The following is a 12332-nucleotide window of genomic DNA, read 5'->3' on the forward strand; positions in this document are numbered from 1 at the left end:
TGCTTGCTTTTTATGTTTTAGCTTTCTAAATGCTGACTACAATTGCAGGATGATTGCTTGCAAAGGGAATCTCATTCGACTGATATGTATTCTGATTCAGAAAGTAATGGCAGCGAGGATTCAATGGAGGATGAGATTCTGGAAACTGTTGATGATGGATATCATGATGTAGAGAATGACCTTGACCCAGACGATGATCCTGAACAATCATTTTGTGGAACACTTAGTGAAAGTAGCGACCATGCAGAAAGTGATGTATATGACTATAAGGTTTGTTTTAGTAATCATTATTGTAGTTTTTAAGGCTGTTCTTGTTGGTGGCTGCTGTTCTGTGAACCCTGCAGCTGAAGTATTATGATGGTTTCCTTTGTTTTGCGTAAAACCCTGCATGTTTTTACTTTAAAATGCAATTGCAAATTTCTAGCTAGGTTATATTAACATCTATATGTTTCAAGGATTTTTCAACATTTTTGAGGTTTTCATTTTCAGCCTGACAAACAGCTCTTACAATATCTTTCATTACCAAAGTTTCGTATTTCATTCTCATGGGAAGTTTTTGCTCAAGTATGAATTCTTCTTGTGAAAATTCTTAAAAAAATGCCTGACTTTTTTATGATATAAAACCATGCTCAAGTTTGAAATGGTTGATATATATATATATATATATATATATATATATATATATATATATCGGTTTTCTTCCTTTTCTAGTGCAAGTGGCTGAATGCAAAACATTCAAACATAGATGTGTTTTCTTTTATTTGTTCAAAATTGATTTCGTTCTTATTCAAATATGGAAGCACATTTTTGTGAGGGGAAATATATTTATTCCATCACTTTCATGAAAAATTTCACACCATCCTATATGTGAAATTCAGAGTTTCTGACCATGGCTATATTGTCTTGTTTTTTTCATTATACATTGCTTCTGGTGGTGTTTGATTTCAAAGGTTTACAGATTATGACTGTGTTCTCTGTCCTGCTTCTTCTTCTGGTAATTGTAGGTCTATGCTGGTGCTGATTCAGATGCTGATGCTCAAAATGATGGTAGCATGTGCAGATCTGATCAGAAATCAACAACCGAAGTCCTTCCTTCATTAAAGGAATTAGTTATGGAAAATTTGACTGAAAATCACACTTCATCAGGTGTTTTTGCAAGTGAATGTCAGGATTCATTGGGAGATGATTCTGCTTTGGGAAGTCCAAAACAAGATGTATCTTCTTTAAGTTCATCATCATGCCTCACAAATACTTGTGACAAATTAAATGCAGCTGTGCTCACTGCGAAAAGGCAATCAATCTGGGGACGAACTGCTGTAAGTGCATGATCCAGGCATATGAATATGAAGTTTTAGCACAAAAATGTTTTGCTTCAGTTCTTCATATTTTGGTTTTTCTAAGCCGTAGTTGGTGCTTTCTCTAAAGCTAGGAAACAAAAACATGCACATTTTAATAAATGTGCATTTTAAATTCTTAATCTGGAGTAGTAAAAAACAGTGTTATTAGATGCACACACATCACCGAGTGATGCATGTGCACGCGTTGCCGAGTGATGCATGTGCACGCATCGCCGAGTGATGCATGCGCATCAGTCCAAATAACACACCACAAAATGAGATGATGCGTTATTGGCTTGATGCGTGCGCATCAAGCTTGTGATGCACACTCATCAGCAGAAGCGTGGTTTGTGTGCATCAGGCACAAATGATTTTTTTTAGTTTTCGACATTTTTTTTAATATTTGACATTTTATTAATTTTTCACTTTCTCTCATTCATACCTTTTATCGTTTTTCTTTATGCTTGAGTGATGAGTTTTCTCAGTTCTCTCAATTTCCCCAGTTCCCCTTTTCTCTATCTTTTTCCCCTTTCACCATTTCACTATTCCACTGTTGGCTGTGAGAAGTCTCAGCCATCTCCGTGAGGGCTCCCAGCTTCAACTGAAACATTATTTTCTTGCTTCTCCCTTTTTCTGCTCCTCCACTCTCACAAGAAATGCAAGAGAAGCTTCAGAATTGCCGTGAGGGCTCTTTCTCTCTTATGGTCCAAAAATGCTACTCCTATTTCAACCAGAACTCTTGGCTTCTCCTTTAGGCATTTGTCTCAAAAAACAGGCATTTAAAGCTGCAGATGGTAAAGCTTTAAGGTTTGTCTCCTAAAAGAGAAGACCACTAATTCCTAATTTCCAATGAGAGGAACAACCCGTATGAGAAACCCATGTTCACTATCAAGTATGTCCTTGTTCAGTATCAAATGAAAGAACCCTATGTATATGTGTGATTGTTTTTGTGTACCTAGTATGTGCGTATGGTAAGAGAGCAATGTTCTCCGCAAAATGTACTTTTGCTAGGTCCCTCATTTGTACCTAGTTGCTGGCATCTTGTTGTGTAGTTGTTGACTTGACACAGTATAACTTTATGGGAACGCCTTTTTTTTTTCTCATGATCATGTGCTTGGGTTGGACAAATTAGCAATGTCTTAGTAATCAAGATTTCTTCTTTTGTATTTCTATAAGCTCATTTTTGACTACCTGTTGTTGTCAGGCAAGAAAGAATCTGGCCATGGATTCGATTGATTCTCACAGTGATGACGAGTAACCACCTTGAGCTCTTAATTCCTTATGAATAGTTTTGAGTATGCCTTGGTTATGTTTGTTGAGAAAAAAGAAAGCTGTCTGGTGGTGTCACATTGCTTGCATGTGTGTTTCTCTTTCTCTTTTCTTTTTCTCATTCAGCTTCTTTATGAAAGTATCATCCTAATCAATTGGTTTTTTTTTTTGGTGCATCAACCATATAAAGTTGATAATGCTGTTGAAATTGTAAACCCAAATGTACATTAATTTTAAACTATAAATGCTTGATCATGTGCTCATTTGAAGATGGGAATATGTAATCAAGCTATAATTTATTAGGTTGAAGTCTTGAAAATCATATTTGTGGCTTTGGCATGTGGGCACGCAATTTGGGTGGGGTAAACAGGATGCCCTACGTCCAATGGCGAAGTTCAGAGTATGGGACATTTTAGAAAATACTGCTCAACTTTTGAACAGTTTATTTCTTGATTACTGAAGCAATCCATTGATAACTTCCTAAGTCATTCGAGCAACAAATTTGTTATGACAAAGAAAAAAACTTCTATTCATATATCTGATATTTTGAAGCATGCTTCAAAGCATAATTTAGTTCTCTGACCTCTCCATGCAAATAAAAAAATTCAAGGTCATATCCATAATCTCTTCTGGGGATTTTTAATTTGTTTTATATATGAATTGCTCAATTTATGAAGGAACGAATTCATTTAAGCTTGGCCATGAGCATAGCAAGAGATCTTTTTCCTAGATAGAGAAGGTACATGGATCTACCATCATGTTCCTTTCACTAGGGCAGCTATTTTCAATATATTTGATAAATTACGATCACATTATCTCTTACCAATAAACAGTTTTGTCATTCTAGACCATGCCAACTTAGTGAAAAGGGCTTACTCGTTTTGTCGTTCTCGACCACGCCAAATTAGCGAAGAATGGAAGGGCATTCTGATGGGTAAATCCTATAGTTCATCAAAACAAGACCAAGCATAATAGGCATTGAACTACACCAGAACATCTGGGTGGCTGACATTGTCAGCATGTTGGTTATTGAAGTTTTGAGTTTTTTTAATGTTCTACATATGCATGGTTGGATGATTTGCCTTCAGGTTTATTTCACAATGAGAACCAACTAACTCTTTGCCTTCCATATAAAAGATGCAAAATGAGCAAGCCACTTTGAAAAGAGCCGACCCACACCAGGCTTGGGCCTATGGTCTAGCGGATCCCAACTTGCCCCCTAGCAACTTCGGCTCCAATCCTTAAAAAGATAGGAACCAATCACTTAACAGTTCCCTTTATAAGTTTTCCAAGATTCTCCACAATTTTAGATACATGACTAAACTTTTCGGGTATTACAATCCACCCTCTTAAGGCACACACATCCGTGCGTGTGGGACCCCAGGTTTGAGGGTTGAACTTATCACTAATACCACTGAACCAAATGTTTGATTTGTGCATGTCATCCATGCATAGGGGCCATGCTAATCTTCTTGTATCATTCCAATTTTAGTGGATGTCTCCAAAGAGTTTAATATTGTATCTAATAACCTAATATTGTATGGAATCTTGAGAAACTTATAAGGGAGATTGTTAAGTGGTTGGTTGTCCTACTTCCTAATCTTTTTTAAGGCTGAAAGTGAAGTTGTTAGAGGCCGTGTTGAGATCCATCAAACCGAGAGCCTGAGTCCGGTTTGGGAGTGGGCCAAGTTATTACACTGGTATCAGAACTAGTTAAACATTTGAATTTGAGGTCCCACATGCATGGATGTGTGTGCCTTAAGGGACTAGATTGTAACACACCAAAATTTAGTCTCGTATCTAAGATTGTGAAGACTCTTGGGAGACTTATAAATGAGGTTCTTAAGTGATTGGTTATCTTGGGTTCTTAGCCTTTTTTGTGGCTGAAACCAAAGCTGCTAGGGAGTAAGTTGAGATCCGCCAAAATAGGTCGTGACACTTTTATTTAGTACATATTTTATGAATGCAAACAATGAATTTATGTGTTTATTTGTCTAAAATATTGTTAGTTTATATACATGCATGTATGTATGTATATATGGCCATTTCACCGCATCCAAGTTTTTTAGAAATTATCTCGTGCCAATGTTCATACCAATGCCCATGTTGGCACCTGTACCCATGTGACATATTAAAATATATGCCTCGCGATATGGTTCTTTGAGGGTCAAGAAGACACCAACAGATGGTTGAAAGGGATGTCAAGTGTCAATAGATAGACTCACTTAACTCAAAAATTATCTGTTTCTTCAATTTCTGTAATGATACAGAATATTTAACTCCTATTAGGTCTGTAGCTTATACCCTTATACATTTTCTTTAGCATTCTCCCTTCTGGTGACCTATACAGTGAACCAAGAATACGTCACCGTTAGCAGCAGATATATTGTTCTCATGGTGACTATGGTTTTAGTTTAGTCAACCCTATCAATGTTGAACAAACCACACAAGCTGTATCTCTCTCTCTCTCTCTCTCTCTTTGTGTGTGTGTGTGTGTATGTGTTTGTGGGACTCATTTCAATGGCAACAAATTGCTTCAAAATTTCTCAAAGGTAACAAAGTACAGTTGCACATTATTAATAGACATATATCCATTTCATTGAAAGGCATGTATTTTTATATAGTAAAAATATCCAAATGTTGAACCATTACCTAAGGCCTTCATGCTGAGATAGTTGTTTTCAGAAATTCATTACATGTTGGTTTTCAGGGCTTATATTATATTACACACTTAATGAATTGTGCTCATTTTCAGGATTATGATTCAAAGGCTTGAGATCACTAAAAATGATCTTCAAAACAAAATTGCAAAGGAGGTGAACATTAAACACATGTTCTTCCTATTGGTAGCAAACTGTTGCTTCAGTTATCTTGAGTGACCAAGTTGTCTTCATCTGTAGGCAAAGGGGAATGCAATCTTGCAAGCAAGCTTGGAGAGGAGGAAGCAAGCTTTACATGAGCGTCGATTAGCACTTGAGCAAGATGTAAGTGTATGCATGCATGTGTGGGACAGAAAGGGAGGGGTGTTAGGGTTTTGCAGGGTGGGGTGTGGCAGAGGAGGGAAGGAAGTGTTTGTTACGTTATGAATAACAATTTCACCACTGCCTATTGTTCCTCTAATTTGTGTTATGTGGACACGCCAAAGAAAGTGGCTACACCTTTTTTCACACAACCAATGTATGTCACTCCACATGGCTTAAACATGTTTAAAATTATGAAGGTTGAGGAGGATGAATCATTATTCAAAATATTCCAAAGTTGTACTAAGCCTGATCAAGTCCAATTATTTTTTTCCCCATCCACTTCTTTGACTTGCTCCATTGTTACAGTTTCCAGATGTTCTTAGTTTACTCATGGCTTGTTATATACTTATATTTAGGGCTGCACAACGAGTCGAGCCAACTCGGGCTCGACTCGAACTCGCTCGAAAAAACTCGACTCGAGCTCGACTCGTTTATAAACGAGTCGAGTTCGAGCTGAAAGTTAAACTCGAGTACGTTAATGAGTCGAGTTCGAGTTAGTCAAGCTCGACTCGATTAAACTCGACTCGACTCAATTTTAATTTTTTTTAAGTTTTCTTCTTTCTTCATTTTGTTTCCCTCTCGTTTTTTTCGTTTTTTTCCCTCTCATTTTTCTTCCCTCCTCTTCTTCTCTTTTCTCTCCCATACCTTTTCTCTTCTCCCGCCGCACACCGCATTTAATGCCAATGCCATTATCTCTCTTCCCTTTTTCTCTTTTCTCTCCCACGCCCTTTCTCCCTTCTCCCGCCGCATTTAATGCAATGCCATTATCGATGACACTGGGTGTTGTAAAACGAGCCATGGCATTTATGGCAGGTGTTGAAGGAATCGCGTGTGGAGAAAGAAATAAATGAGTCGAGCCGTTCGAGTCGAGCTCGAGCTTGGAAACAATTTATCGAGTCGAGTTCAAGTTAAAGTCATCAAGCTCGTGTCGAGCTCGAGTCGAGCTCGAGCTGACTAAATATAAGTCGAGCCGAGCTCGAGCTGGCTGAACTCGAGCTCGACTCGGCTCGTGTGCAGCCCTACTTATATTCTAGACTTGCTCTCATATTTTACTCGTCTTACTTTTCATTGACTTCTTTATCAATTGGCAGGACGGAAGAAGCTACTTTAGATTCTGTTACTCATAACAAATTACTAAATTAGCTATTCTTACTTTTAACACAAATGTACTTATTGACTATTCTTTTATACATAAAGGAGGGAGGTGCATTTCTTATGTACTTGTTCCATAACTTTATTTTTTCAATGATAAAACACAAATTTGTTTTTTATAATTCATTTAATGGATACAATGTGCACAAGTTTTTTAGTTCTTGAAAAGTCATTGACCCCTAATGCATTTAAAAATGTTACAACATATTCCTATGTAAAAAATGCTTCCCTGGTGAAGCATTCTTGGTTGTAAAACCAAATAAAGGAATTGATGAACTTGTTAATGTCTTGTCATGTAAATTTTAACTAATGAATTGAGAGATATTTTCGGATTAATTAGGTGGAAATGATAAAGTGTATCAAAGTAATTAAAGTCATTAGTTTTTCTCTTTAATCCTCAATGTTTGATGGTTCTAAGTAATAATGGTAATCACAGGTGGCTAGATTGCAAGAACAGTTGCAAAGAGAGAAGGACCTTAGGGCTACTATAGAGGCTGGATTAAACATGCCTCCACAGAATTACTTGGCCTCTTCTAGTATGGATATTAAGGTTGGTTTTTTATCTCCACTGTTTGTTCATTTTATAAATGACTTGCGTACTAATATTTTCTCCCTGTAGCAGATACGAGCAGAACTTGAGGAAATTGCTCTTGCTGAAGCAGATGTAGTAAACTTGAAACAGAAGGCTGCTGATCTTCATTTGCAGCTCAACCAACAGCATCGGCATATTCATAGTTCGTTCTGCAAGTCTTGTGGCCATGATTTGCATGCTCAAAAGCATGAAATCACACAGTATGACTTGTGTTCTTCCAGCCCTGAGTTTATGTTACACATTTTTGCTTAGGTGGCTAGAATTTTTTTCCTGCTACACTCCAAGGTGCTGAAATGAGATGGAAGTGCACGTTTTGATATCTATTACATGATATTATTTGGCATGAAGCTTTGTCCAAATTTTTGTTCTGACTTTAATTATTAGATGGATTAGAAGCATAACGATTGTGTTATTTTTTTGTATGTTGCTTGATGTCAGGAAGGTTCAGCAACAAATTTTAGGGACTGGTAATGATGTACTGCTTCACGAAGGGACTAAAAAAAAAAATGAAGTAAAGGTATTGGCTTACTAGTGTAGCTATAGCAGGGGCCAGCTTAAAGTGGCCATCATGCCTCATTTCTGCTGAAACGCAACTGTAAATATCTTGACTTCCTGTTTCTGGCCTTGTAAAACTTGCCTCATTTCTGCTGAAACACAACTATAAATATCTTGACTTCCTGTTTCTGGCCTTGTAAAACTGAACAAAGTCTGCCTATCTTGCGCAAAACTGTGACAATTGAAACATATGGAATCCTGAAGCATCTAGGTGATAAGATGTTGGATCTAATCTGATCCAGATCCAACACGTCTACTGATTCAGATCCAACACGTCTTACCATGTCTGAACGCATTTATCTAGGCAGAGTTATGATTGTAATTTTTGTAATTATTTCTTTCTAGACTCTAGGTTATTGTGTTGCTTGAGTCTAGGCTCTAGGTTATTGTGATAATTGTTTTATTCTAGACTCTAGGTTATTGTGTTGATTCACTCTAGGCTCTAGATTATTGTGATTGTTTCATTCTAGATTCTTGTAAAATGTGTAGAGGGATCACTATATAAATGGGTTGTGTGAGGATGTAAAATCTCACCTCTTCCTCATTTCTCTTTTCCTTTCTCTCTCTTACCATTTCCTTGTTGGCAGCAGGATGTCTTCCTCAGTTGTGACTCCAGAGCTGTGAAAACGCAATTAATACCTTCTGTTCAGAGCAGACAACCCCACCGGAAACAACAAGATTTGACAAGTAGATCCATGTTTAGTTCTGATTTGGTGAAGGAGCCCTTTGCAAAAAATCAAGTATGTTTCTTTCTTTGCATATTTGCATCAACCTTACGTTTAATCTATTTTCTGCAAGATTTCGGAGGATGGATTTGGTAAAATGCTTGGGAAGATAAAGTACCTGATGGTCTGCTGTGCTTGGGTCCAGCCTTTTAGCATTAAGTGCTTACTTAACATACCTTTTCTTTTTATCGGAAGCTATCTTGTTGTCTTATCCTCCATATGACCTTTTTCACCAAGTTTTTACATCTTTAGATTGCTTAATGCCTGTTGCTTTCCATATCTAGCTTTAGACGGGAGAGTGTAAAGTTTTCAATAGTTTTAATTTTCTTTTATCTGAAACAAAAGAGTGAGCTTTAACACTGCATCCTACGGCTACTCCAGGAACAAGCTTTCATATCTTCTGTACTGGTAGAATTGACAACTAGACTTGATTTTTTGAAGGAACGGCGATATCAGCTTTTAAATGAGCTTCACAACCTTGATGGGAAAGATGGGACAAGTTCACACAAATAGATATATTTCTGTTCAGGATAAGCAAGCCACGTATCCTTGTAGCAGTTAAAGCTTCTATCACCTTCTTCAGTGGCCGGGAGTAAAAACGTCTGCTGCTTTTTGCCGCTTTTCAGTCTCAGCTTCTCGGTTCAACATTGCATCCAGCCGATTGTAACTATTTACAAGTACCCGTCAAAGACTAACTGGATTATCTACTAGCGGCTATGGGCCCACAGGGTTTGTATTTCTTGCCCTTCGGATTGTACAAGCTTTCTTCTAGTTTGCAAGAGAAAGGGGAGCTTATGGGCGTAAGCAAAATGAAGCAACGTCCACAGAAAAAAGGTTTCTGCCTTGGTGACACAATGTTTCGCTGACGTGAAGAAGCTGGAAAAAAGATCCACTGGCTATTTTGTCTCAAAATTTGTCCCTTTTCCGACGCGTTCTAAGCGCGCATATTACGATGATATGCATGGTCATAATGTATATTATTGATATTGTACGCTCAGCAAGACTGGAATGCTTATCAGAAAAATTTCTGGACAATTCTGGCCACAGTGGATGGACGATCGCCGGTCTGAAGATGAATAGAGAGATCAGGATGGATGGAAAATTTTGGGGTTCTTTCTCCGCCTGTGATATCCCAGGCGACAGGAACGTAATTTAGATGATTCAAGAAAATATGGGATTTTGGGAAGCTAAAAACCTGATGGGTACAGAGCTGCCATCTGAGCTTTTTCCATTTTTTGGGGGTATTTATTCTCTCCAACGCGAATAGATCACGTTAGATGTTTAGACACTTAGAACGTATTGACTGTAATATTTGCATATTAGATTTCGTTCAAACTCCAGAAATATTTAGGTTTGATGTTGATTTTGGATTTAATAATGTACGGCCCCTAACGTTGTGAGATGGAAAAAGGAAATCCGATTTCTTTTGGGAGAGTTTGGTTAGTGGGTAAAACTTTTTAAGTTTCTGGGTGTAAAATTTAATTCGCCATACGAATTATTTCAGGGTAAATTTCTCCTTTCTATGAGGAGGTTATAGATCTGTACGATTTCTTTTCAAATCCTTAACGACTTTGTCTTGAAATCTATCTACCGCCCTTTTCTAGGCCTTCGGATGTTCTTTCCTCCTAAAAGTATCGTACGAAGTGTCATGTTCAGCCCGAAATATTCCATGTGAATGTTTTGCCTTGTTCCAATGAAGGATAGTTTTGCCTTGTTATAAGTAGAAATTTTCTTTAGAAGATTCAATAAATGATGGGATTTTGGAATGATAAAAACCCACGGATTCCTTTTTCCCTTTTTCTTTGGGGGAGTTTACTCTACCCCAAACGCTGATAGATGGCATCAATATTTAGACACCACGGAATGTGTTAACCTTAATAGTTGCATAGTACATTTAATTCCAGCTCTGGAAATATTTTAGATCTGATGTTGATTTTGGATTTAGTAACAGTGCACCTAACGTTGCGATTAGCAAAACTATATGCCACCTTTTTTTGGTCTTCGAAAGTCCTTTCGGCATTCTGCAACCCATCTGTACAATTTTTGTACGGAATATAAACAGTTTAGTTTTAAATGAAGGCCTCATACCCACCGCCAGTTGACTGGGTCATATCTATGGTTCGGGCCAGATCAAAATAACAGAAAGTTGAATCTGGTCAGTTGTATGTCCAGCTTCTAACCAGTATATGAGAAAATCCTCAGTGACCCAGTTAGAGAATGGCTTGTTTTACCATGCTCGCCAAAGCAACAGTTTACAGCATGTCATAAATGCTTAACAGCCCGATCCTCTTTATTCATTTTAGCATCGATATAAGATCAGTGCAGATCACAGAACTAGATCCACTTCTCATTGTTGAAAGAAGTAAGCCTAAACAGCTATTCGACATGTAAAGTGAGAATACGTCTACAAATTGATAGTGCATTATAAGTCAGGAATTATGATCAACTGACAGTACAAAGCCGTAAACAACACACTTTCTTAGTACAACTCATATTGAAGACCCGACAGCAGAGTCACCTGGGTGCGTTTGATTTGAGCTCGCACCCGCACGGACGCGTTGCGAGTGCGGGTGCGCTCCAGGTGCGCACCCAATCAGCACCCGCTGATGAGCTCGCACCCAAACCGCACCCGGGGGTTGGATCTAGTTTCGAGTCGAAACCAAATCCAAACCAAGTGTATGGTTTGAATCTAAATCTGATTTCGAGAAAAAACCAGATCCAAAATCCATAGATATCAAATCCACAATTCTCACCCGTCGGCCATTACATCTAAGTTAGATACATCTATAGATATATTATATGTTCTCTTTTCTTTAAAAAAAAAAAACGATACAGAACTAAAGAATGGTGGCTTTCATAAAACAATCTGTTTGCATTTTTTTACAAACATTTCTTTTTTGATTTTTTTCCACTACCATAAAATAAAATATATAATTTTAATTGTGTTATTTAATTTCTACAAAAAATTAATAATAATAATAATATTATTATTAATATTAATAAAATATCTTCACCGCACCGCCGCACCTAATTTTTTTGAGATGTGCCGCACCGGCATCCGCACCCCGCACACAGGTGACATAGCCCAACAACTGGTCAGGGTGACAGACAAAGGGTAGACGAGAAAATGCTGTTCCTGCCCGGTCTCGGGATTCGCTGCCTCCTATCGAGTGACGGCCTCCCCGGACAGCACGTCTTTTAGCCATTTATGATATTCTTTTGGCTACTTTAAAGGGCAATTTCAAAGAATTTGCAACTCTAATTTAAGATTTTTCCTTCTGAAAGAGATGATTAAATCATGAGGAAAAAAATGAGCACAAGTGGCCATTTGTTATTAGCTCAAAATTTGGATGACATTTGATCCTAATGCCCAATATGAAAACCTAAATGTTTCCGTTTTATATAAAAAATCATTTTACAATATTTAGATGACATTTGATCTCAATGCCTAATAAAAAAAACGAAGCCCGCAAAACTTTCCCATCTTCAAAACGTATGGACATGTTTTCAATATCACAGCTTTATTATGCTCTAACTAATATACCAGTGACCTCTCTAAGAGTTAATGTTTCAACAGCTCGAAATAGCTCCAAATAAAAACTGACAGCTTTGGAAACTAAGGCTCAGAATGATGACCTCCCTAACAAAAAAGTCAAAGCAGAAAATACAATAAGGTGAA

General features: G+C 37.6%; 1 protein-coding gene and 1 non-coding gene across 9 annotated transcripts in view; one reads left to right on the forward strand and one right to left on the reverse strand.

Moving 5' to 3' along the window:
* LOC116258672 (rho GTPase-activating protein 7-like) overlaps nucleotides 1–10087 on the forward strand; it is a 30648-nt gene extending 20561 nt beyond the window's left edge. For 3 of the 8 annotated variants that reach the window (XM_050079114.1, XM_050079115.1, XM_050079113.1), the window contains 10 exons: nucleotides 49–270; nucleotides 1005–1316; nucleotides 2542–2591; nucleotides 5362–5422; nucleotides 5507–5590; nucleotides 7218–7331; nucleotides 7401–7573; nucleotides 7812–7890; nucleotides 8516–8668; nucleotides 9095–10087. In XM_050079114.1, the coding sequence (XP_049935071.1) occupies nucleotides 49–270; nucleotides 1005–1316; nucleotides 2542–2591; nucleotides 5362–5422; nucleotides 5507–5590; nucleotides 7218–7331; nucleotides 7401–7573; nucleotides 7812–7890; nucleotides 8516–8668; nucleotides 9095–9166 (1320 nt within the window). In that variant the 3' untranslated portion in view covers nucleotides 9167–10087. Of the gene's footprint in view, nucleotides 1–48; nucleotides 271–1004; nucleotides 1317–2541; nucleotides 2592–5361; nucleotides 5423–5506; nucleotides 5591–7217; nucleotides 7332–7400; nucleotides 7574–7811; nucleotides 7969–8515; nucleotides 8669–9094 lie in introns of those variants that run through there. The other 5 variants (XM_050079117.1, XM_050079116.1, XR_007574081.1 and 2 more) reach the window with 5 other exon arrangements.
* LOC116259752 (U6 spliceosomal RNA) lies at nucleotides 4017–4117 on the reverse strand. The gene has a single exon (XR_004173966.1). It is a non-coding gene; the product is annotated as a U6 spliceosomal RNA (small nuclear RNA).
* Nucleotides 10088–12332: the final 2245 nt, after the last annotated feature.

Source organism: Nymphaea colorata, chromosome 8, assembly GCF_008831285.2.
Source record: "Nymphaea colorata isolate Beijing-Zhang1983 chromosome 8, ASM883128v2, whole genome shotgun sequence".
Lineage (NCBI taxonomy): Eukaryota > Viridiplantae > Streptophyta > Magnoliopsida > Nymphaeales > Nymphaeaceae > Nymphaea > Nymphaea colorata.